This window comes from Mobula birostris, chromosome 31 (assembly GCF_030028105.1).
Source record: "Mobula birostris isolate sMobBir1 chromosome 31, sMobBir1.hap1, whole genome shotgun sequence".
Taxonomy (NCBI): Eukaryota; Metazoa; Chordata; class Chondrichthyes; order Myliobatiformes; family Myliobatidae; genus Mobula; species Mobula birostris.
Genome location: NC_092400.1, coordinates 3,533,609 through 3,558,775, shown reverse-complemented (window position 1 = coordinate 3,558,775; position 25,167 = coordinate 3,533,609). Strand labels below are relative to the sequence as shown.

At 43.6% G+C, this 25,167-nt stretch overlaps 1 protein-coding gene across 2 annotated transcripts in view; it reads left to right on the top strand.

The window, feature by feature from the left end:
• Positions 1 to 23,497, top strand: part of LOC140190941 (solute carrier family 2, facilitated glucose transporter member 11-like) — a 43,813-nt gene extending 20,316 nt beyond the window's left edge. For both annotated transcript variants that reach the window (XM_072247921.1, XM_072247920.1), the window contains exons 5-12: positions 1,416 to 1,545; positions 5,078 to 5,226; positions 8,879 to 9,066; positions 11,680 to 11,790; positions 13,086 to 13,187; positions 14,138 to 14,213; positions 19,828 to 19,955; positions 23,073 to 23,497. In XM_072247921.1, coding sequence (XP_072104022.1) covers positions 1,416 to 1,545; positions 5,078 to 5,226; positions 8,879 to 9,066; positions 11,680 to 11,790; positions 13,086 to 13,187; positions 14,138 to 14,213; positions 19,828 to 19,955; positions 23,073 to 23,288 — 1,100 coding nt within the window. In that variant the 3' untranslated portion in view covers positions 23,289 to 23,497. The remainder of the gene's footprint in view (positions 1 to 1,415; positions 1,546 to 5,077; positions 5,227 to 8,878; positions 9,067 to 11,679; positions 11,791 to 13,085; positions 13,188 to 14,137; positions 14,214 to 19,827; positions 19,956 to 23,072) is intronic.
• The last annotated feature ends 1,670 nt before the right edge of the window (positions 23,498 to 25,167 follow it).

Sequence of the window (25,167 nt, the reverse complement as noted above, 5' to 3'; positions counted from 1 at the left end):
ATCAAATGTTGGGCAATTCAGTTTCAACCATCACCGAAGACCTCAGAGCCACACTGCTGGATTGCAACATAGTGAGAAATGGCACTTTCTGTATATAGAATCTTTTAAATGGATTCAGGGAGCACATTGAATGGGCATCAGGGGTTTTGGTGGGGAGAAGGTGCTCACATAATCACATAGGATCTCAAGGGTGGACTTTCAAACATGACAATGATTTGGATGATGGAATTGATGGCTTTGTTGTGAAGTTTGCAGATGATGTGAAGATAGGTGGAGGGGCAGGTAGTTTTGAGGAAGTAGAGAGGCTACAGAAGGACTTAGATTAGGAAAATGAGCAAAGAAATGGCAGATGAAATAAAGTGTCATGGTCATGCACTTTGGTAGAAGAAATGAAAGGGTTGACTATTTTCTAAATGGAGAGAAAATACAAAAAACTAAGGTGCAAAGGGATGTGGAAGTCCTTGTGCAAGATTCCCTTTGTAGGTTGAGTCTGTGGTGAGAAAGGCAAATGCAATGTTAGCATTCATTGGAAGAGGACTAGAACATAAAAGCAAGGATGTAATGTTGAGACTCTATAAAGCACTGCTGGGGCCTCACTTGGAAAATTGTGAGCTGTTTTGGGCCCCTTATCTTACAAAGGAAGTGGTGAAACTGGAGAGGGTTCAAAGGAGATTCATGACAATGATTCCAGGGTTAAACGACTTGTCATAGGTGGAGTGATTGATGGCTTGGGGCCTGTATTCTTAGGAATTCAGAAGAATGAGGGGCGACCTCATAGAAACCTATCAAATGTTGAAAGGCCTTGATAGAGTGGATGTGGAGAGGATATTTCCTATGGTGGGAGAGACTAAAACCAGAGCACACAGCCTCAGATTAGAGGGACATCCTTTTAGATGGAGATGGTGAGGAATTTCTTTAGACACAGGGTGGTGAATCCGTGGAATTCTTTTCCATGGGCAGGTGTGGAGGCCAAGTTTGTATGTATATTTAAGCCAGGGGTTGATAGATTCTTGATTGGTCAGGGCATGAAGGGATACGGGGAGAAGGCAGGAGATTGGGGCTGAGAGGGAAATTGGATCAGCCATGATGAAATGGCAGAGCAGACTCAATGGGCCAAATGGCCTAATTCTGCTCTCGTATCTTATGGTTTTATGACCGCAGGATTTTCAAACTGAACCTCTGGACAAGGAGTCATTTTCATTCTGGGCATGAAATTGCAGAGGCTGGTCAATTTCCCTGGCAGGTGTTCATCTCCATAGGCCAGTTTTATGCTTGATTGGAAAAACAACAATCTACCCCTTTCAGCACATTTAACAATATCAAATTCCTCTTGAACCCTTAAACACCAATGAGCCGATGGCACTGTCACTCATCAATGCTGATCTACCCTTCGCTCTTCTGTCTCTTTTTATAAGGCCTTGGAGTGGTTGCTCATGGCTTGTACCTGGGAGAAGTAGCACCGAAAGAAATGCGAGGAGCTGTGTGTCTGACCCGTGCCGTATTTAATGCCATTGGGAAGTCGATGGGATTGATAGTTGGGCTCAGGTATGATTACATTAGCTAACCATCCACTATAATCTTGCTTGACTTGTTCACTTGCAAATCAAGCAATGCAGACCTTCATCACGGACCGAGCGCTTGCAATTCCTAAGGCCGAATAAGATTAGAGTTCACATGTTGGGGGCAGAGGTGGCAATGCAGAAGCTAAGAAGAGTAGAGTTGATTAGGTAATTCCATATTAGTCATACATACACACGTATGAATGGCTGGCAGTGATCTTATGCTCTTCGTTAAGCTATAAGTTTGGGGAAGTGAATGAGGTGTCCAGAGAGGGGCAACACCTCTGGTGAAGGGGCTTGTCATGTCCATTCTGGGGCAGCTCACTCACCTTTGGCCCCCACCAGACACTCATCTCTCTCCTGTGGCTCCAAGTAACTGTTTGCATGTGACAGCAGCCACATCCCAGTATATTGCTTCAACAGGCAGGCTGAACCAGGTGAGGGAAGCCAGCAGGCCTCAGGTTCTGGTGAGACAGGGACATACCTGTCCTATCACGTGAAATCAGCTCTGGCAAACTGTGTGGATTAGATCAACAGTGATTTCCTATGGCCAGGAAGGTGATTCTGCAGTGCTCCGTGGAGAGAGAAGGACACGACAAGGCATAGAAGAAGTCATGGTCGTCTACTGCAGCCGAGGAAGAGCCCGGTTTTTGATGACTACTCATACCACTAGGCCCAGACTTCCGAAGGAGTGGAACTGTTCCAGTGCAACGGCTTATCCTCTTAAAAACTGTCCCGCACAGCTCTCCCATGTTGTTGGATATGATGGACACTCAACAGAATTGTTTTTGAGAAATTGTTCTTTTTGATTGGACAGGTTTTTATCATTTCTATTTCCTCCACTCTTTACTGTTGGATTAGGGGGTAGAATTATTATTTTCCTTTTATTTTTCTTGTAGTTTAACTTTCCTATGCTTGTATTTTTATATAATTATCTGCCCTATATACATGAATTGCTCAGTGATTTTTTTTTTCCAGTAATTACAGTTGCTGCTTCTGTATTTTTCTAGAAACTTCCTAGTTTTCAGTAGCAGGTGGCATACTTCTTGAATCTGGCTTTTTATAGGTTAATTGTTAAGAATGAAATTTTGTTATCTCTTGTCTGAAGTTGAGATGCCCACGGCTGCTTTCTCCTTGGTTCTCTCAGCTCCTCTTTCTTGTTCATTTTCCACTCTTGTAACACTTCATAAAGTGATCATAAAGAATAAGCTTTATGCTTCATTCTTGTCTTCTGGAAAGCATCAGGATCGAACATTACCTGGACTCTGTTTCCTGATGCTGTTTGTGGTATGGTAGATGTTGCAAGGAATCATTCTGTCCTGCTTGTTCTCATTGCCTGCTGTGGAGTTGTCAGTAAATATCGTGATGGTACATACCCGTACCGGAGGAAAAGGAAAACTTTGTGCCAGCTCACCTGGTTGTGGTGGAGATGCTTGTGGGTTCCTGAGATCGCGAGATCGATGCAGTCTGAAGTTTAGGCATCTGGTGCGTGGTCCTGGTAGGGTCACACATGGCAGTAGGGTCAAGGCAGAGGTTCCAAACATAGTGAACCAGCCATGATCTCAGTGGTGGAGCTGGTGGGAGATGATGACACATCACAATGGCAGTGAACGGTCCCCAACCGACTCGCAATCCATCCCACTTGACTACTGATGACAGACTCACCAGCCTTACTCAGAGAGTGGTAGCTGTGTGGAACGAGCTTCCAGCAGAAGTGGTTGAGGCAGGTTCGATGTTGTCATTTAAAGTTAAATTGGATAGCTATATGGACAGGAAAGGAATGGAGGGTTATGGGCTGAGTGCAGGTTGGTGGGACTAGGGTAAGAGTTCGGCACGGACTAGAAGGGCCGAGATGGCCTGTTTCCGTGCTGTAACTGTTATATGGTTATAATTTCCTGGTTTCTGTTTAGAGCCTTTCTTAAACAGCAGAACAACACTGGCTCTCCTCCAATCCTGTGGTACCTCTCCTGTCACTAAGAATGATTTAAATATCTGTACTGGGTCCACGGCAATTTATGCACTTGCCTCCAGTAGGGCCTGAGGGAACACCTGGTCAGACTCTGGGGATTTATCCACCCTGATCTGCCTCAGGACAGCAAACACCTCCTCCTCTGTAATCCGTACAGGGTCCATGAAGTTGATACCACCTTGCCTCACTTCTGTAGACTCTGTGTCCGTCTCCTGAGTAAATACAGATGTAAAGAAGTATTTAAGATTCCCCCCAACTCTTTTGGCTCCACACATGGATAACCATTCTGATTTTCCAGAGCAAAATTTAGAAGGCCTCCCACTTACAAGGTACATATTTGCCAGAAATCAGCCTGTCCCAATCCTCACTTATCAGATTATTTCTGATACCATCAGATTTAGTCTTTCTCCAATTTAGAATCTCAGCCCTCAGATCAGACCTTTCTTTTTGCATATTTACCTTGAAATTAATGGCATTATGATCTCTAGATGCAAAGTGTTCCCCTACACAAGCTTTTGTCACCGGCCCTGTCTCATTCCCTAATAGCACACTCTCTCGTTGGGACTCCTACGAACTGATTAAGGAAACGTGGCAAACTCTATCCTATCTATTCGTTTTACAGTATAGCATTGTTCTGATTGAAATTTTCTTCAATGTGACTACAGATGAGAGTTTGCCGGGAGACGTTAGACTGTCTCTGCCCCAAACGCTAATGAGTGAAGGACATAGCAGTCATGTTTAATAGGAAGCCATTCTTCATGTTGTGCTTTCCTATCATGTAGAATGAAAGTACCAGGGCAACGGTTATGATTTAGGTGACGTTCACTAACTTATCAAATGGCAAACGTTACCAAGAACAACGGTGTGACTGAACAGGAGATTGGTCCCTCCTCTGCAATGCCCTTTGAACAGCAGTGGGCCAAGTGAGGTGACCGTCATAGAATCGCAGAGCACTACAGTTCTGAAACAGTCCCTTTGGCCCATCGAATCTGTGCTGAAACAGCTGGGTACTCGAGTAGCCATTTGCTGGTTGTGGTGCAGAGGATGCAAGTCCGAGTGTGCGCAATGCTGGCACTCTGTGTTGGTCTGTTCGAGCTTCTGTTGCCTTGGCCTGGATTTTTCCTCCTTCCCCTGTAGGGGCTTTGTGCTCTGCTAACCCACCCCACCTACAATAGCTGACCTTTAATACAAAGAGGCTGTGGGCACATGGAGTTTGAGGATTCCACAGCATGCGGATAAACGTAGAATGTGTGTATGCATTGCTGTTGGCTTCCCTGTATAACTGTGTGCTGGAATTGCTTAATAGGTGTGACTTGTGTTCATTTAACATGACATTCCAAAACTGGTCTAAGTTTTGAGGTGCTAGCCAATCATTACTCTTCATTCTTAGCTTTGGGAGCTTGGAGTACACAAATTGGCAGCTGGTTTTCCTATATTCCAAACTGAGACAATAATTCTTTAGCTGTAAAGTGTTTCAGGTTGCAAAAGATACTATGCTATGGAGTTATGGATCAGTACAGAGTTAATCCCCTCTTATATTCTGTCCCAGGGAACTTCTAGGTGATGAAAACAAGTGGCATTTATTATTGGCCTTCAGTGGGTTACCTGCCTTAATTCAGCTCATCACCCTCCCCTGGTTTCCAGAGAGTCCCAGGTATCTACTCATAGAGAAAGGAAGCAAAGCTCTCTGCATTGATGGTAAGTGAAGAGCATGTTGGCCAGGCCTACATGATGACCAATCTTCCATTGGTTACTCTCCTTCAATTACTGCTGTGATGTTTCCCCATCTACTATGAGGGTGCGGTGACGGAAGCTAATTCAGACTATAAGACAGTAAGACACAGGAGCAGAATTAGCCATTCAGCCCACCGATTCTGCTCCACCATTCAATCATGGAACATTCTCTTGCCTTCTCCCCATAGCTTTGATCAAGAACCTAGAACAACACTGGAGGAACTCAGCAAATCAGGCAGTATGTAGGTGGGAAAGGAGCTCATCACAGGCACAAATCATCAAACCTTCCAGCCCAGATATCCAAGTGCATGACTTCTGATGGTGGGTTACAGTTCCCAGTAAAGGTTGAGATTAGTGGTGATTTTCACTGTCAGGCATAGAAATATCTCTCTATGATGCTCAATTAACAAGTGTTTTTGCCATACTCTCAAGGTCAAAGAAATGGATGCAGGATAGATGTTCAGCTGGGGGATTAAAGCAACTCGTGTGTTTCTAAAGATAATGTGGGTAAAGGCAGACTGTGGTCTGTTCCAGGAGGGGTATATAAGTAGATTGTTGCCTTCTCTAGGAGGAGGTGATTTTTGACATGACATACTTCAGTCACAGTCTTCCTTATTGAGGCTGAGTCATCTCACACCCTGCGTCCTCTATCAGGACCAAGAACACAAATCTGTTGCTGCTAACACTCATCTTGTTGTTTTGTTGCTTTGCTTGTTGTGTTCTGTGTTGTTCCACCAAAGGATTGTGGAGATGCCACGTTGGCATCAGAACGTGTGGTGACACTTAGCACATCCCCAGGTTGTATTGGTGGTTAATGCAAATGACACATTTCACTGTATGTCTCAATAAATCAATCTAAATCTGAGCCTGTATCAGGGGTACTTTGCAACCCCCATACACTGCAGGAGTGCCTTCCCTGCTTTATTTTCAGCAGCTGCTATACTAAAATCCAGAATTGTGCTCGATCTAAATTATGGGGATGATTCGACAGACACAAAATCTTCACCGGTTAATCCTTTGTTTCAATAGGACAACAAGCTTTCCCTCAAAGTCAGCAAAACAAAAAGGCTGGTTACTTACTTCAGGAAGGGGGTGATGCACCATCAATAACTCCAAAAGACTGGAAGTAGAGTAAATACTGAAAGGCTTTTATAGCAGTAGAATGTGACCTCCACCATGCTGAGTATCTGCCCCTGGACTGAGAGGAGGAGCAGTGGCACAATCGCCTTTATTCAGGGGTCTGTGGGAGGAGCCACAGGGGCAGTCAGCAGAGGGGCGTGTCCAGACAGGTAACCCAGTTACAACATATATATGGTTTACCACAGGGGGTTAGAGCACATGCTCCTGTTTACATCAAAGGTGCTGAGGTGGAGATAGCTGAGTTCCTAGGTGTATATGTTAGGCTTAGCTAGTCATGATTCAGCGGCATGCACTCCACCAGTTCCTCTAGCTCCTCAGTTTTTATAATGCACCATAGAAAGCATCCTATCTGATGCACATGGCAACTGCTCTGCCCAAGACAGCAAGAAACTGTGGACATGTAAAGGCAAGAGATTCTGCAGATGCTGGAATCCAGATTAACACACACAATGTGCTGGAGGAACTCAGCAGGCCAGGCAGCATCTATAGAGAGAAACAAAAGTCGATCTTGTTTCAGGCCAAGACCTGATGAAGGGTCTCAGCCTGAAACGCTGACATTTTATTCCTTTCCATTGATGTTGCCTGACCTGTTGAGTTCCTCCAGCATTTTGTGTGTGTTACTCGAGAAACTGTGATCATAACTTAATGAATCATGAAAAGCATGCTCCTCCCCATTGACTCTGTCTACAATTCTCACTTCCTCAGTAAAACAGCCAAAAATATTCAAAGTTTGCACACCTGCCCCAAATATTCTCTCATCTTCTCTGTTCCCCCACCACCAAATCAACTTAATGATCTAGATGGATGGCATGCAAGACAGAGCTTCCCTCTCTAGCTCAGTACATGTCACAATAATGGACCAATTACCCAATTACTAAGATTTTTGTCAGACCTGGATATAAATAACTCAAAGCCACTTTGCCAAATTTGACAAGTGTTTTTGTATTTTTAAAACAAAGAATTAATTAGGTGCCGCAGTAGTGTAGTGGTTAGCGCAATGCCATCACTGCTTGGAGGTCAGGGTTCAAAGTTAATTTCTGACACTGTCTGTTAAAGAGTTTGCAAGTCCTTCCTGTGAGCGTGTGGGTTATCTTTGGGTGCTCCTGTTTCCTCCCATGTTCCAAAGACATATTGGTTAGTAGGTTAATTGGTTATTGTAAATTGTCCTGTGACTAGGCCAGGGTTAAACAGGCGGGTTTCTGGGTGGTGCACTAGAAGAGTCTGGTCTGCTCTGTATCGCTAAATAAATTAAAATAACAAGGTCTGGCTTTTCCTATCAATTCCTGTCAAACCTACCAGTAGAAAGTCAGTGACCAGATTATGAACAATTGTCAAATGAATGAGGAGATAGTTAGTCATTCAGGAATGTCTTACTCACTGTGTGAAAGGACAATATTTTAGCATAAGGAGCAGGAGTCCACTTCGTGCCATAAGTTATTGAGACTAGGGTTTACACTTAAAGAAGAAAGCTTCTAGACCATCGAGGGAGAGTGAAGAGGTTGAACTAATTGGAGGGAACCTATAAAGAGTCAGTAATACAACAGCCATAGTGGGCTGTGTTGTAAACTTCAATAATCCCTCATAACAAGCCTTCTTTTGGACAATATACCATGCAGATGTACGGAAAAAGATCACCGCACTTGGCTTGTTTCACTCCATCGTTCACCCTCACCCACCTCAGCACCGGCTTTGCAAACATTGGAGAAGTTGGCCTTTTATGGTTAAAGCCTCTCACTCAAAATGCATTCTGCACAGGGGAGACTTCACCGTGTCTATTTCAAGGCTTTAATCTCATTGGTGGATTGTTACACCCACCGGGTGACAAATTAGTCAAAAGTTTCACTTTTGCGTACTAGTTCACAAGTCCTTGTATTCCACTGATGGAGTTTTGTCCCTTTGAATAAGATGACTAGTATTCCAAATGTAAATGTGGGTGTGGTAAATAGACTAGCAGCAATAATGTAGATAATTCAACTGTGTTTTATAACTGCAAAATGCTAACAATTCTTAAAACTGCTCTGTTGCAGTTCCAATGTCTGTGGAAGTCTCAACATGAATTCCCCCCTCTCCCCATTTTGTAAATACTGTTTTTCTCCTCTACGTTGTGGAGGTCTCACTGGAGGGATTTCACCGCAAGGTGGAGAATATGTGTGAGGTGGGATGTCCATTTGCTACTCCATTTAACCAACCTGGTTTCTGGGACTAATAGGCTGACCAATGATTTTAGCCCGAGTGCACGGTAGCCTCTTGTATTTTACACTTACTTGCTAAAATAATTTGCCAAGTTTCTGCCCAAATTAGATGGACACTAAAGCCATTCACCAGGGCAGTAAATACTGAAGGATACCGCATCGTTTCTCATTATAGTCTCATGTTTTATTCACTTACCGAACTAGTTTATTATTCAATATCCAGTATGTATTGTTGATAAGCATTTGATCCAGTTATTTGACTCCATGCTCTCTGTTCCTCGAAGCTCTGCAGAGACTGTGGGGTCCAGGTGATTTCACAGAAGAGGTCGATGAAATGATGGCAGAACGAGCTCAAATGCAGGGGGCTACCAAAATCAATATTATACAGCTGTTCAGTGACAAAACGATACGGTGCCAGTTTTTAACCAGCGTGGCTGTCAGCGCAGGCATGCAGCTCAGCGGCATCAACATTGTAAGTATCTTGTCAGTTGCAAGCAACAGCTCCTACTCTTTCCAGTGTCGCCACACTTCCGGTGCCAACGTAGCATGCCCACAACTCACTAACTCTAACCTTGCGTCTTCTGTTTTGGAATGTGCAAGGAAATTGGAGCACCTGGAGGAAACCCATGTGGTAACAAGGAGAATGTACAAACTCCTTACAGACACCAGTGGGGATCGTACAGCTGCTGCTGTACAGCATAATGCTAACCACTACACTACCACGTATGCCAGCTAAAACCATTGTTCAGTCCACTAATCCAAGAAAACAGGTTGGACTTAAACTGGGTAGCAGATAGACATCTCACCTCAGCACATCCTCTCCACCTTGTGGTGAAACTCCCCCAGGGGGACCTCCAGTTTCTGTACCAAGCCCAGTAGTAGGATTCTTCAAAGTCATGTGTTGTGTGCTTAATATTTCAGTTATATTTGAGTAATCGTATATATACATATTGTTTGATCAAGCATTCTTGTTCATTTAAATAATTAATTATGGGTTATATGTACAAACACATTAACAGCATACGTCATCACACTATCACATGTTACGTCCATGCCTCGCTTAAAGAAAATATGAAGTTAGACCCATATTTCAGATTCCTGTGTCTTCCTTTGAATTAGGTTAATGCTTAGAAGTTACAAAGCGTAACATCATGTTTGCCCAATTTTACATCGTAAGCAATGAAAGTACAGGCCAAAGAAAGGTCTTTTTGAATGTAAGGATCTTTTCCTCAATAGTTTAAGATTGAAAGATATGCACTTCGTAGCCTTAATTGATTTAGACATCAAAGCAATGATCCATTTTACATTGTATCATGATTCTAAATCATGGTAAAATGGGGCACCATTGGATTATCGGTCATGGAAATCACGTGTAACCTCATGACAGCTGAGATTTCCTTGGTATGACTGTTCATCGCTTCAGCTTCTAAGGAAACGCCTTTTGTCACTGACAGCCAAATACAAGTTCTCTAAAAAGTTTTCTAAACCCATATTAGGCCCCAAAATTTGTTTCTTTGTATTGCTTTTTGAACCCTGTTTGTTTATCAGTCCAGAAGGCAAGATAGAACATGATACAGGGTACATGATAGATACATGATACAAGTACAGGCCCTTCAGCCTTTGAACCTACTCCAAGATTAGTATAACCCTTCCCTCACATATAGCTCTTCATTTTTCTTTTACCCAGGTACCTAAGAGTCTCTTAAACGTCCCTTATGTACTTGCCTCCAGCACCAGTCTTGGTAGTGCATTCCATGCACCTACCATTCTGTGTTTTTAAAAAGAACCTTCTGACATTCCCCCCCCCACCTATATTTTCCTTCAAGCACCTTAACAATAATGCCCCTTCGCACTGACCATTGTAACCTGGGAAAAGAAGGCACTGACTGTCCACTCTGTGCCTCTTTCATCTTGTACACTTCTACCAAGTCGCCTCTCATCTTCCTTCACTCCGAAGAGAAAAGCCCTAGCTGGCTTAACCTTTTCTCATTACACATTCTCTAATCCAGGCAGCATCTGCACACTTTTGTGATGGTGAAATGAGCGTCAGGAATGAGGTCTTACAGAGTTGAAACATCCTTGTAACGATGAGGCAGGAGGATGGATGCATCCTGCTGCTGAGAAGCTGGAGGGATTGGGTGGAGCTTTAAATTCCCAATCGGGAATTCTGGTTAATTAGCTGGGTGAAAGCTATCTCAGAATATTGAGATACAACATATCCCACCGAGTACAGGGCCCTGATTTGTGAACTGCTCGCAAAAGCAGCATCCATTCTCATCACCAGTAAGTCACACACTGAAGCCAGTCACATCGAAAGACAGGCTACTTAGGGAAGGTGGAATCACCTTTCATAGCCCTGGACAATCAGATATCACTAGACCAGAAGATCAGTTTGAAGAAGAGAGGGTTGATCGGAAGCTTCGAACAGAGGAAAAAAAAATTAGTGGGCACACCCCAGCCCATCGCAGGCAAAGTCCTCACCACGATGGATCACATCTACAAAGATTGCTGCCACAAAAAAAGCAGTATTTGTCATCAAGGACCCCTATCATCCAGGCCATGCACTTGCTGCTGCCATCAGGAAGGAGGTACAGGAGCCCTAGGTCCCACACCACCAAGTTCAGGAACAGGTATTACCCTGCAACCATCAAGCTGCTGAACCAGCACGTATAACTTCACTCACCTCAGCTCTGAATTGATTCCATAACCTATGGACTCACTTTCAAGGATTCTACACCTCATGTTCTCAGTATTATTTATTCACTTATCTGTTTTTTTGTTGGCACAATTTGCTGCCTTTTTGCAGATTAGCTGTTTCTCAGTTATTATTTGGGTGTAGATTTTCACTGACTCTATTGTCTTTCTCTGTCTTACTGTAAAGGCCGGCAAGAAAATGCATCTTAATGTCATATACAGCATAGTGACGTATAGGTACTTTGATAATAAACTAACTTTGAACTCTGAACAAGTTAAGAAATTAACCAACGTGCATGTTCTTGCTCAGAAAGGGAGGACTGAAACTAATTTTTTTCAAATAGTTCTAGTTTGTGAACAAAGCATATTTATCTATTTTCCTGTTCTCCAGATCTATTTTTATGCAAACGATGTTTACCAGCAGTTGGGATTTACCAAGGACAAGGTTCTGTACTTGGGAATAGGAGCAAGTGGAATTGAAATATTCACTTCAGTGATCTGTGTAAGTCCAGCCTCGAGATCATGGTGGTCCGCCGACGATTGAAGGGTAACAGTAACTTTATTTTTATAACCCTTGCTCTCCAGAAGGAGTTCCAAGGACTCAGCCTGAATAGAATCTGGAAAGTGAGCAGCCTCAAGCAGTTTCACCTCCCTCTCATATAAGCTGGTCGGGATCCCACCTTTAGATCCATTGATTCATAAGACGATAGGAGCAGGTGTAGGCCACTCAGCCATTCAAGTGTGCTGTACTATGCACTATGATCATGACTGTCTTGAGTTCCCTTCTGTCCCAGTTCCCTAAGACCCTCAATTCCTCAAATCTCAGATTCAGATTCAGATTTATTTATGACACGTGCATCAAAACATGCACCGAGCTGTGACATTTGTGTAAACAACCAACACACCCAAGGATGTTCTGGGGGCCAGCCCCAAACTGTTGACACACATTCTGACACCAATACAGCATGCTCACAATGTTCACACGAAACAACGACAAAACCACAATGGCAAAACAGGGCTCTTTTCCAATTGCCTCCCTCTAACTCTCACATCTCCAGTCTTTGGCCCAGTGCTCCCTGGTTCACAGATATCGGACCTCCAACTTCAGACTTCGCCCCAGGACTTGCTGATCATGGGTTTGACATTCAGACCTCCTTAGGAAACAGCATGTGCCCAAAAGCATGGGGGGTGGGGAGCGGGGAGGAGGCCAGACCTGCAGCTGGGGTCGTGACTCCGGGCTTTGGCTTGGAGAAGTTAGGCGTGCCAAGTGTCTGTAAGTCCCCTGAGTGAACCATGAAGAGAATAATACCAGCCTTCCTGAAGGAAGTGGGAGATGGATATGGGTTTTATTTATTCTGAAGCTCTGTGTAACCACCAAAGTCCTAATCTTTATCAGATTTAAAATATCACCTATGATCTTTATAAAACGGTGGAGGAGGCATAAGGGACCAATTAGGTTATCCTATGTAACACACACACACAAAGTGCTGGAGGATTTCTGTAAACCAGGCGGCATCTATGGAAAGGGATAAAGAGCTGACATTTCAGGCTGAGATCCTTCTTCAATACCCTTCCTGAGGAAGGGTTTTGGCCTAAAATGTTGGCTCTCTCTTCCTCTCCATACATGTTGCCTGACTTGCTGAGTTCCTCCAAATGTGTGAGATCTCCAGTTTTATATTGAGAACCTCACAAAATGTTGAGAATTCACACAAACGGTGTGTTTAATAGAAATCTGAACTGATAGCTCTGGTACGGGGAAATGAAGCTTAATCTCTAAAAAAAAATCCTTTTGCACAGGGATTCATTATTGATCGAGCTGGCAGAAAGGTCCTGCTCTGGAGAGGCTACTCCTTCATGGCACTATGGATGTTACTACTGATTATTACACTCTCTCTGAAGGTGAGCTTCTTAGAAGCCCTGTCCAACGTATGTATGATCACACAGAGGTAATGATTCCAATCTGCTCTCTCTGGTGGGTGTGGATGCCTATGTGGGAAATTACTAATGGCTAATGAATGCAAGAGCTTGTGATACAGCAGGGTCCTATCCCAGTGCACCTCCTATTGCCCTACGGGAGACCTAAGAATTTGCTCCTGGAGCAGCTTAATGAGATCCCAGTTGGAGTGCCATCTAACATTGATAGGCTCTATGTGGAGCCTATCTACGTGGGCCCTACGATGGAGATTTAGACATTACTGTAACTCAGCTCAATACAAAGAATTACAAACAGGAGGGAGCCATGGACAATTTGCTGTTCTTTCATTAGACTTACACAGTTTGATTTGGTAGAAATCTTTAAAGGCATAGATAGAAGATTAGTTCCTGTAGTCTAAAGGTATCGAATGTGGTGTTGAAAATCCAAGCAATCAAGAATAGAGGCAGGAGAAACAAAAGGAACTGAAACCTTGTCAAAGTGGGTCTTGGTTGGATAAATGTAGCTTGTCTTTTCCAGGGCTCCCGCCTGACCACGTCTCATGTAAGACTTAAACCACATTGCTCTTCCTATCTTCCCTCAGAGGCAGAGAAAGAGAGACCATTCAGCCCATTGTTCTGTGCTGTTGGTTTTAACAAATCCCAAGCGGCCTTGATGAGTGAACACAAAAGATTAAAACTCTACATTTATGTTTGGTTGAAAGTAAAAAGTTATCACTTTCAAGGTAACTGGAGTAACCTAGTGACTCTGAGCTGCAAAAGTTGGGAAGGAAACCCACGTTAAATATGTACTGGCCATTGGTCCTGTGATGGAAACTATGAGTTGTGTTTAGCCAATGCCTCAGACGTGTGTTGCCTCAGACGTGTGTTACCTCATCAACAGCCAACTCACACACCTCTTGTGTCTCCTCTTTCAGGAATATTTCACCTGGATTCCGTATTGTAGCCTGGTCTTGATCTTTGCTTACATCTTCACTTTTGGAATGGGTCCAGGTGGGTACACGCTGTATGGGTTCACATTAAACCCTTGCAGCCACTACAGGTTGGACGCAGGTCATAAATTTCCTTCGTACTGCTGAGATTTATGTTGCTGAGGAACAATTTGTTCTTGCATCAACAGTTTCACAAGCACTTAAGAGTCAACTTCTCTTCGTCCAGGAATGGATTTTTCTAACATTCTGTCTGCATCTGGTCACAGAGCAGTCCTCTAGGTGCTGGGTGCTCGTGTGAATATCTAAAAATTATTTAGAGACAGAGCACGGTAACAGGCCCTTCTGGCCCATGTGATTTATTAGCCTACTCATCGGTACGTCTTTGGAATGTGGGAGGAAACCTGAGCACCCAGAGGAAACCCAGGCGGTCACAGGAGAAGTTACCAACTCCTTACAGACAATGGCGGCATGTTGCTGGCACAGAAATAGTGTTATAATAACCGCTACACCACCGTGTTACCCGCTTAGTGTGGAAACGTAATGTGGGTGGGATATTACACCATCTCTCCACCCGCCAGCCAGAGGGAGTCTTCACTCAGCTGAAGTGCTGAAGTAGCTATTTTTCAGAGTGATCAATCACAACAAGCACACCCACAAGCTGGGTTGGGTAAATGCAGTATTTTGCAGAAACTCCCAAAGGATGAGACGTATGTACATTTAGAAAGAAGGGGCTGAACAGGGTTAATCAGCATTGCTTTGTGAAGGGGAGAACTTGCTTCACTAATTTGATTTTTTTTTGTATATAACTAAGATTGCTGAAGGCAAGGTTGCAGAGGTTAGACCATAAGACCATAGGTCACAGGAGCAGAATTAGGCCATTTGGTCCATCGAGTCGGCTCCACGATTTCATCATGGCTGATCCACTTCCCTCTTAACCCCGTTCTCCTTCCTTCTCCCCGTAACCTTTCATACTCTGACTAATGGAGAACCCATCAACCTCCACCTAAAGGCACCCAGTGACCTGGCCTCCACATTTCCAGTATCATTCTCATGAACCTCCTCTGAACCCTCTCCAATGTCAACCATTTCTTTCTTAACTAAGGGGCCAAATACTCCAAGTGAGGCCTCACCAGTATCTTGTACAGGCTCAGCATTAAACCCTTGCTTTTATATTCCAATCCCCTCGAAATGAATGCTAATATTGCACTCGTCTTCCTCGCCACCAATTCAACCTGCAAATTATCCTTTAGGGAATTCTGCATGAGGATTCCCTCGTCCATTTGCACCTCATTTTTTGAATTTTCTCCCCATTTTAAAAAACAGTTTATGCTTTCACTCCTTCTACCAAAGTGCACGACCACACACTTCTTGACACTGTATTCCATCTGCCGCTTCATTGCTCATTCTCCTAATCTGTCTACATCCTTCTGTAGCCTCTCTGTTTCCTCAGAACTACTTGTGCCTCTACCTATCTTAGTATTGTCCACAAACTTGGCTGCAAAGCCATCAATTTCATCATTCAAATCATTGACATATAGCGTAAAAAGAATCGGACCCCAACACCAACCCCTGTGGTGGACCACTACTCACCAGAGCCAATCTGAACCGGATCTCTTTATTCCCACTCTTTACCTCCTGCCAATCAGTCAATGCTCTGTCCCTGGTAGTATCTTTCCTGTAATACCCTGGACTCTTAATTTGTTTCACAGCCTCATGCATGGCACCTTGTCAAAAGCCTTCTGAAAGTACAACTGCACAGCATCCACCAATTCTACTTTGTCTATCCTGTTTGTTATTTCTTCAAAGAATTCCCACAGATTTGTGAGGCAAGAATTTTCCTTAAGGAAGCTGACTTTGGTCTATTTTATCATGTGCCTCCAATCACCTTAAGACCTTATACTTAATAAACAACTCCAACATCTTCCCAATCACTGAGGTCAGGCTAACTGGCCTATAGTTTCCTTTCTTCTGCCTCCCTCCCTTCTTGAACAGTAGAGTGACATTTGCAATTTTCCAATCCTTCAGAACCATGCCAGACTTTAGTGATTCCTGAAAGATCATTGCTAATGCCTCCACAATCTCTTCAGCCACCTCTTTCAGAAACCTTGGGGATAGACCATCTGGCCCTGCCTTCAGACTTTCCAGTTTCCCAAGTACTAACCATCTCCTTAGTAATAGAAACCACTCTCCCTTCTGCCCCGTGACACTCTCGAACTTCTGGCATACTGCTAGTGTCTTCCACAGGGAAGACTGATGCAAAATACTTATTCAGTCCATCCGGCATTTCCTTTTCCACATTACTGTCTCTCCAAACTCATTTTCCAGCGGTCCAATATCTACTCTCATCTCTCTTTTACTCTTTATAAATTTGAGAAAACTTTTGGTATCCTCTTTGATATTATTGGCTAGCTTACCTTCATAATTCATTTTTTTCACCCCTGAGTTTTTTTTAGCTGCCTCCTGATTATTTTTAAAAATTCCCCAGTCTTTAAAAACTTCCAACTAATTTTTGCTCTATTATGTGCTCTCTCTTTGGCCTTTATGTTGGCTTTGACTTCTCTTGTCAGCCATGGTTACATCGTCCTGTCTTAAGAATACTTCGGGATGTATGTATCCTGCAGCTTCCGAATTGCTCCCAGAAAGTCCAGCTATTGCTGACCCACTGTCATCCTGCCAGTGTTCTTTTCCAAACAATTTTGGCCAGCTCCTCTCTCATGCCTCTGTAATTCCCTTTAGTCCACTGTAATGCTGGTATACCTGACTTTAAGCTTCACCTTCTGTGATTGCAGGGTGAATTTCATCACATTATGATCACTGTTACCTAAGGGTTCATTACCTCAAGCTCCCTGATCATATCCGGTTCATTGCACAACACCCAATCCAGAATTGCTGATCCCCTCGTGGGCTCAACCACAAGATGCTCCTAAAAGTCATCTCAGAGGCATTACACAAATTCTCTCTCTTGGGTTTCAGTATCAAATTGATTTTCCCAATGTGTCTCCATATTGAAATCCCCCACAACTAATGTAACATTGCCTTTCTGACATGCTTTTGCTATCTCTTGCTGTACTTTGTAGACCACATCCTGACTGCTGTTCGAAGGCCTGTAAATAAACTCCATCAGGGTCTCCTTACCCCAGCAGTTCCTTCACTCTAGCACAAGGATTCTACATCTTCTGATCCTATGACACCTCGGACTAAAGATATGATTTCATTTTTTGCCTGCAGAGCCATTCCTCCTTTGCTTTCCTGCCTGTCCTTTCAATAGACTGCGTATCCTTGTATATTAAGCTCCCAATTAAAATTGTCTTTCAGCCTTGACTCTGTGATATCTGCAACGTCGTACCTGTTACACATTTTAATTGTGTCCTCGTTACACTGCAGCCCCTCCCACTGACTGCAATTTTGCCCTATCATCTGCCTGTCCTTCATAGCTGTCTTACTATACAATCCCTGGCTTGTAGAGCAACATCCCTATCCTCAGCCCTATCACTCCAGTTCCTATCTCCCTGCCAAATTAGCTTAAACCCTTTCCAGCAGCTCCAGCAAACATCCCACAAGGATACTGGTCCCCCCTGTGTTCAGGTGTATCCCATCCCCTTTGTACAGGTCACACCTTCCACAGAAGAGATCCCAATGATCCATAAATCTGAAGCCCTGCCTCCTCCACCAGTTCCTCAGACGCTCATTCATCTGCCAAATCATTCTATTCTTGCCCTCAGTGGTATCTGGTGCAGGGAGCAATCCAGAGATAGTTACCCCAGAGGTCCTGCTTTTCAGCTTTCTACCTAGCTCTATGAATTTTCCTCTCTTTTCCTTCCTGTGTCATTGTTACCAAGATATCTGGCTGCTCACCCTCCCCTTTTCCAATGTTGTGGACACGATCTGAAACCTCTCTGATCCTGGAACCAGGGAGGCAACATACCATCTGGGTCTTCCTATCACGCCCTTAGACTCTCCCATCTACTCTTCCAGTTATGCATTCCTCCCCTGCACCCTTCCCTTCTGAACTACAGGACCAGAATAAGTGCCAGAGGGCTGGTCGCTGTGGCTCTCCACTCCTCCCCGGGAGAACTTCTCCCCCAACAGCATCCAAAACTGTACACTTGTTATTGAGGGGAAGGGCCACAGGAATATTTTCCCTTCCCTTCCCATTCACCTGCCTCCTGCAACCTAGGGATGACTAGCTCCCTGTCACTCCTTTCTATCAGCTTCTCAGTTTCCCTTATGAGCCGAAGGTCATCTAGGTGCAGCTCCAGTTCTTAAACCTCAGCAAGGCATTCGGTAGCGTGGTTCTTGGGATTCAAGGTGAGCTGTCTGATTGGATCGAAATTTGCCTAAAAGATTTATAGATTAGCTTTATTTATCACATGTACATCAAAACACGCAGCGAAATGTGCAAGGATCAGCGAGGATTGTGCTGAGAGGCCACAAGTGTCGCCATGTAGCATGCCATCAGCTTATTAACTCTAACCTTATGTCTTTGTAACATCGGAGGAAGCTGAAACACCCGGATTAAACCCACACAGTCATGGAGAAAACATACAAGCTCCTTACAGACAGCAATGGGAATCGAACCCTGATCTGCCGTAAAGCATTGTGTGAACCCGCTGTGCTTCCATGCTTTGCTGGCAGGAGGCACAGACCAGGGCGGAAGGTGCCATTCTGATTAGAAATCTGTGACCAGTGGTATACTGCAGGGATCGGTGCTTTTGATCTATATTAACACTTGGATGTAAATATAGAAGGTATGATTAGTAACTTTATGATGTTGCGGATTGTAAGAACAGCTATCTATGGCTATAGGAGTGGAGCATATTCAGTATGTGGACGGATACTAAGGAATGTTGATGGTTTAGAGTCTGGTCCTTAGTTGCCTTAAAGTGGCAACACAGATAGTCAGGATGGTGAAGAAGACTATGCTTTCTTCCACAGGCTGGGACACACAATATAAAAGTGAAATGTTTGGTTCTATTATCTGAGAAAGGAGCCAAACTACAAAGTACAGATGCAGGTACTTTGCAGATATAGTTGATAGTTAATTGTTAATTTTTGAGACGCAAGGTAAAATTTCCATCATAATAACTGTAAATGAGAAAGTGTGACGGATAGACCTTGATCTCCAGAAGGAGTCAATCCATGCAAAGTGCAAATAGCTGCAGCTAATATTTGTTTTGTACTTTGCCGCAGCAGATACGATCGTTATGTCATTCCATTCTAGAGAGAAATAGTTCATTTTAAAGTAGAATGTAAAATTTATTCAACCGGTTACCAATTTATGTTTGTCAATAATGGGCTAACTTGTCACCTACATTAACTTGAAAGTTGCAATTAAATCTTACCTGTGGTAACCAGGCAGTCTGATTGTCAGCCAATCTCCTAAGCTTCCCTAGGTCTCCCTGTACGGCTGCAGTACCTTTAATTGTACAAGTCTTCTGAGATGCAGGCAAAACAAAGCCACCTCTGCAGGGCCGCACACACTGCAAAGCAAACGACTGCAGATACCGAGTGGAACATGTGGAAATCCTCAGTGGACTGGCAATGAAAAACAACACAGCTAAAGTTTAAGACCAACTTGGTGCATGTCGCTATTGCTTCCGTTCAAAGCCCATCCAAGTGTTCTGAGCTCTAACACGTGAAATATGTTGACTAATGGCACTTTGTTCTTCGTACAGGCAGTGTGAGTGGAGTCTTGCCTTTGGAAATATTTACACAGTCCGACCGAAGCATTGCCTTGGTGGCAGCCAACTCACTGCAGTGGCTGTCTCTCTTCGTCCTGGGGCTAGTGTTCCCTTTTGTTGTTGTAAGTCCATTTAAAACCTTAATTGTAAGTTGGTCTGAGTGGGACTGAGGTGTGGAGAGCAGGGAACATGAGGCTAAGTGACTTCATCCGGTATACTTGGCAATTACTCCTGCACGTGGTTACATCAACTGGGGTCTAACAAACTCAGATGTCCAGCTTAACTATCCTACACGAGCCAATGACAATCACAAACATTATCAACAAATAAAGAACCTGCCAATGGTGATGGATTTTCACCTTGCCTATCAGTAAATCCTTCTTCCTTCAACTGGTCTGTGGCATAGCTTATCACAGCTCACACAACTCATCTGTCATTAATGTTCTGTTTTAATTTCTACTGAAGACCATAGGACATAGGAGCAGGATTAGACCATTCAGCCTATCTCTGTCATTGTGGAATACACTGCCGGTGACGGTGGTGGAGGCAGATACAACAGGGTCTTTCAATAGACTCTTAGATAGGTACATGGAGCATAGCAAAACACAGGGCTATGTGGTAGGGAAATTCTAGGCAGTTTCCAGAGTAGGTTACATGGTCGGCACAACATTGTGGGCCGAAGGGCCTGTAGATTTCTGCGTTTCTATATTTCTATCAAATCTGCTCTGCCATTCATTCATGGCTGATTTATTATCCCTCTCAACCCCATTCTCCTGCCTTCTTCCCGTAATCTTTGACACCCTGACTAATCAAGAACCTATCAGCCTCTGCTTCAAATATACCCAATGACTTGGCCTCCACTAGAGGTTAGTGATTAGCACAGAAGCTTAGTCGTTCATGTAATTAGAACATCTCAGCTTTTTGTATTATTCTAAGACCTTCTCCCATCCCCAACCAACACATAGCATCAATGAAAATGGGAAATGTGGGGTTCCAATCTGCTTTCACACAAGGATTGCACTTCCTGCAATTTCCCTGACACAGACGGACAACAGAGAGGAACCTGGTACCAGACCACTCCTGCAGGCTCCAACTCTCCAATTCTATGATGAATTGAAAAAGAAATGTCGCCCTTATCTAGCAGAGTGGCACTTGAAGGAGAAATCTCCGAAGTATTCTGGTGCTCCCAGTGCAGCCTCCTCTACAGTGGTGATACCCATCGTAAATTGGGGGACTGCTTCATCGAACACCTCTGCTCCATCTGCCAAATGCGGAATTTCCCAGTGGTCAAGCACGTTAATTCCCATTCTCATTTCCTTTCCAACATGTCGGTCCATAGCCTCTTCTTGTGCTACGATGAGGCCAAACCAATTTCCCCCGGGATCAATAAAGTATGACTATTATATTCCGTATGGGTAGCCTCCAACCTGATGGCATGAATTTTGATTTCTCTTCCAATTTAAAAAAAAAAAATCCCTCCCTTTCCCCTCTTCTTCCATTCCCTACTCTGGCTTCTTACCTCTTTTCGCCTGTCCATCAGCTCCCCCTGGATCCCCAGCTCCTTCCTTTTCTCCCACGGTCCACTATCCTCTCCTGTCCAGATCCCTTCTCCTCAGTGCTTTGTCTTACCAACCCAGCTGGCTTCACCTATCCCCTTCTAGCTGCCTCCCTTCCCTTCCCTCTGCCTTTTTATTCTGCCATCTTTCTCCACCCCCTTACCTTTCCAGTCCTGAAGAAGGTTCTTGGCCTGAAACATCAACTGTTTATTCATTTCCATAGATGCTGCCTGACCTATTGAGTTCCTCCGGCACTTCGTGTGCGTTGCTTTGGATTTCCAGAGTCCGCAGGCTTTCTTGTGTTATTGCTGGTTTATAAACTTGTTGGATTATTGACCAACGTTGAGCAGGAAAAGACATGTTCCATTGGACAGTGTCTTCTTGTTGGCTTACAGTTTATGAAAAAAACAAACATTAAGCGACAGAATCAAGTCCAGAAATAACATGCAATGAGTTCTTAACCTCAGCTAAACTTTCTCAAGAATCTAGACTGTAGGAAAGCAAACAGTTTAAGTCTCATGCTCTCCAGCAGCAGAGAACAGGAGTCATGTCATCTACCTATGAGATCATTCCTGTAGCTCAAGTCAGAATTACAATCAAAATCAGAATCAGAATCAGGGTTATTGTCACAGATATGTCGTGAAATTTGTTGTTTTGTGGCAGCAGTACACTACAATACATAAAATACTATAAATTACAATAAGAAACGTATATTAAAAATTCTGTTGTGTTGGAGGTGGACAGGAAAAAGATAGGAAAAAGGTGCAGTGTATTCAGGAGTCTGTGATCTGAGAGGGTAAACTTTAAATTATTGCGTTAAATGCACTGGTGCTGGAACAAAAAAAAATCACAATAAAAGAAACCAATGGCTGCCGTGTCTTATGAATCCAATACGAACATGAATGATAACTGTGGTTTTATCTCACCCCGCCTGCAGTCCCATTCCCAACACAACATCTGACCAATGCTTAAACAGCCTGTACTTTTTCAACAGGTTCTCCATGTACTCAAAGTTCTAACATTCAAAGTAAACTTATTTTCACCATATACTATTGTGAGGTTCATCTGCTTGCAGGCATTCACAGTAAAAAAAATACAGTAGAACCAATGAAAAAGTACACACAAACACTATGCAAAACATGACTAACTGTGCAAATTAAAAAATAAAATAAATAAATAATACTTAGGTGTAAGCCCTTGCAAGTGAGTCCAGGGGTTGTGGAATCAGTTCAGATTTGAGGTGAGTGAAGTTACCTACACTGGTACAGGAGCCTGATATTTCAAGGGTGATAACTATTCCTGAACCTGGTGATGTGGGTCATAAGGCTCCTATATCTCCTTCCCGATGCCAGCAGCAAGAAGCATAGCCTGGATGGTGGGAGATCCTCGATGATGGATGTTGCTTTCTTGTGACAGCGTTCGATGGTTAGGAGAGCTTTGCTGTGACGCACTGGGCTCGTGTCTACCACTTTCTGTAGGCTTTTCTTTACATGGGCATTGGTGCAACCAGTCAGGATACTCTCCACTGTACATCTATTAAAGTTTGTCAAAGTTTTAGATGACAATCTGAATCTACATAAAATTCTAAGACTGTAGAAGCATAATCTCATTCTAATGCTCAATTTTTTGAAATGTATTTAAAATATGCGCTAACTTCCCACAAACTGACTTCTTCCCTCATAGGATGTATTGGGTCCATTCTCCTTCTTCCTGTTCTTTGGAAGCTGCACGTTTGCTTCACTTTTCATGTTTTACATCCTCCCTGAGACAAAAGGGAAAACACTTCTTCAAATCAATGAGGAGTTTCGCAACCTGCGCGAGGCGAAGAGAACAATGTGCCCGAGTCTCTGTAAGGAACCTGTTCCAAACCAGACAGTGGTCATATCTACAATACTGTGACCAAATGGGAGGTGGCATCTGAACAAAGGCTTCTTCTGGAGTGGACCTACACTCAATGCCACAGAGGCATCCCTCACATTTAGCTTGTCTCCTGTTAAGGTGAGACTCAGTTGAAGGGTCCTCTTCAATATTACAGGTTAAATGTTCAGCTTAAGGTCATAACTACGTGGTCTTCATCGAAGGTAATAAATAAAAATAACTCGTATTTACTGAAGTGTGACCCGTATTTATTTTGAGTCATGATATCTATCGGTGGTGCGAGTGTAGAATGACCTGCCACTGGAAAAGATGGAAGTGGATTCAATTCAAAGTTTAAGATTGGATAGGTACACCAATGGGAGAGGTGTGAAGGTCTATGGTCTATGTGCAGGTAGATCAGAGTAGGCAGAAAACCTGGACTGTTTGGGCTAGATGGGCCAAAGGGCCTGTTATGCTACTATAGTGCAGTATACCATTGGTTCCAATGCTTCCCTCTATGACTGATCAATAGAAACAAGGAGGGAACTGAGCCATTAAAAGCTACTTCCAGAAGCCAGCAGTTCTCACCCCATTTTATTAACACTCTGCAGCAGGGAGCACTTCTCTGTGTCTCGAATCTTGTGGGATGTTCACAAAGCCAGGACAGGACTTCAATTCTGATTTTGGTGTGCACCATCCCTAACCAAGTAGTGCCTGTTGATTAGAACCCAGGGAGATAATATCGCAGAGTACAAATCTTTAATGTTATTCTCACTGTTGCTTCAAATTGGAATTGGTTTATTATTGTCACGTGTACCAAGATACAGCAAAGAGCTTGTCTTGTGTACTGTTCATGCAGATCAGATCATTACAGAGTGGACTGAGGGAGAATAAAGTGTAACTTGAGACGACCACACACAAGCTTGTCTCACTTTAAAAACTAGCTGTAGGAGATAATTGAACTCTCTGCCAGAATGGGTTACAGTAAGATATACCCAACATTGGATCTTGAAGCAAGCTGGTTTAGAGGAACACCCTTTCTGGTGTGCTCCCTAGGTGGGACTCGGCAGAGGTCTGGGGGTGGGTGAGAAGGCGAGTAGCAATGAGGCAAGGAGGAGAAGGGTGTCAATCGAGTATTGGGAAGAGGCCAGTACAGTAATGGGCAGTACTGGCAAAGAAGAAAATAATTGATGGTGAGATAAATTGGTCTTCTGTTCAGATTAGTTCAATTCAACTGATGACAAAAACATCTTGGGAATCTTGAGGGTTCTCCTGGAACCTCTATATTTTCTGTGGGAGATCACACAACCCATAATAGACGCCAAAAAGCACTGAAAAGGATGTTGACTCATTTCAAATCTGCAGTAGGAAGCCTCTGCAGAATTTCACAGCCAATGTTCCAGTAATTATAGCTTTTTGGTATCAATGAATTTCCTCAAATCTTCTCCACGTATGTAACTGCTTCGCTCTCTCTCTGTCCATCCTTACAACGGAAACGGAATAAAAATCTTTCTGAGCCCAATGGGAGTGAAGTGTTCTTCTGTTCTCCAGACAAGGAATTTGGAATTTCATTAGATTCTGAATGAAATTTGAATGCTGAACATCACTGGTTTAATTTAACTCTCCTGACGTTCCTCACATTCCCATCAACACCCACCCCCCCCACCCCAGATTTTATTACTCACCGACACGAGGAACAATTTATAGTAGCCATTTACGTTTGGACCTGCATGTCTTTGGGATGTGGGAGGAAGCCAGAACACCAAAGGAAACTCACATGGTCATAGGGAGAAAGTGTCAACTCCACAAAGATAGCACCGCAGCTTCAGATCGAGCACAGATCACTGAGGCTGTGAGGCAGAAGCTCCACTAAATCTCCTTGTCATTGAGAAATGGCAACAAGCAGAGCTTGCTACATATG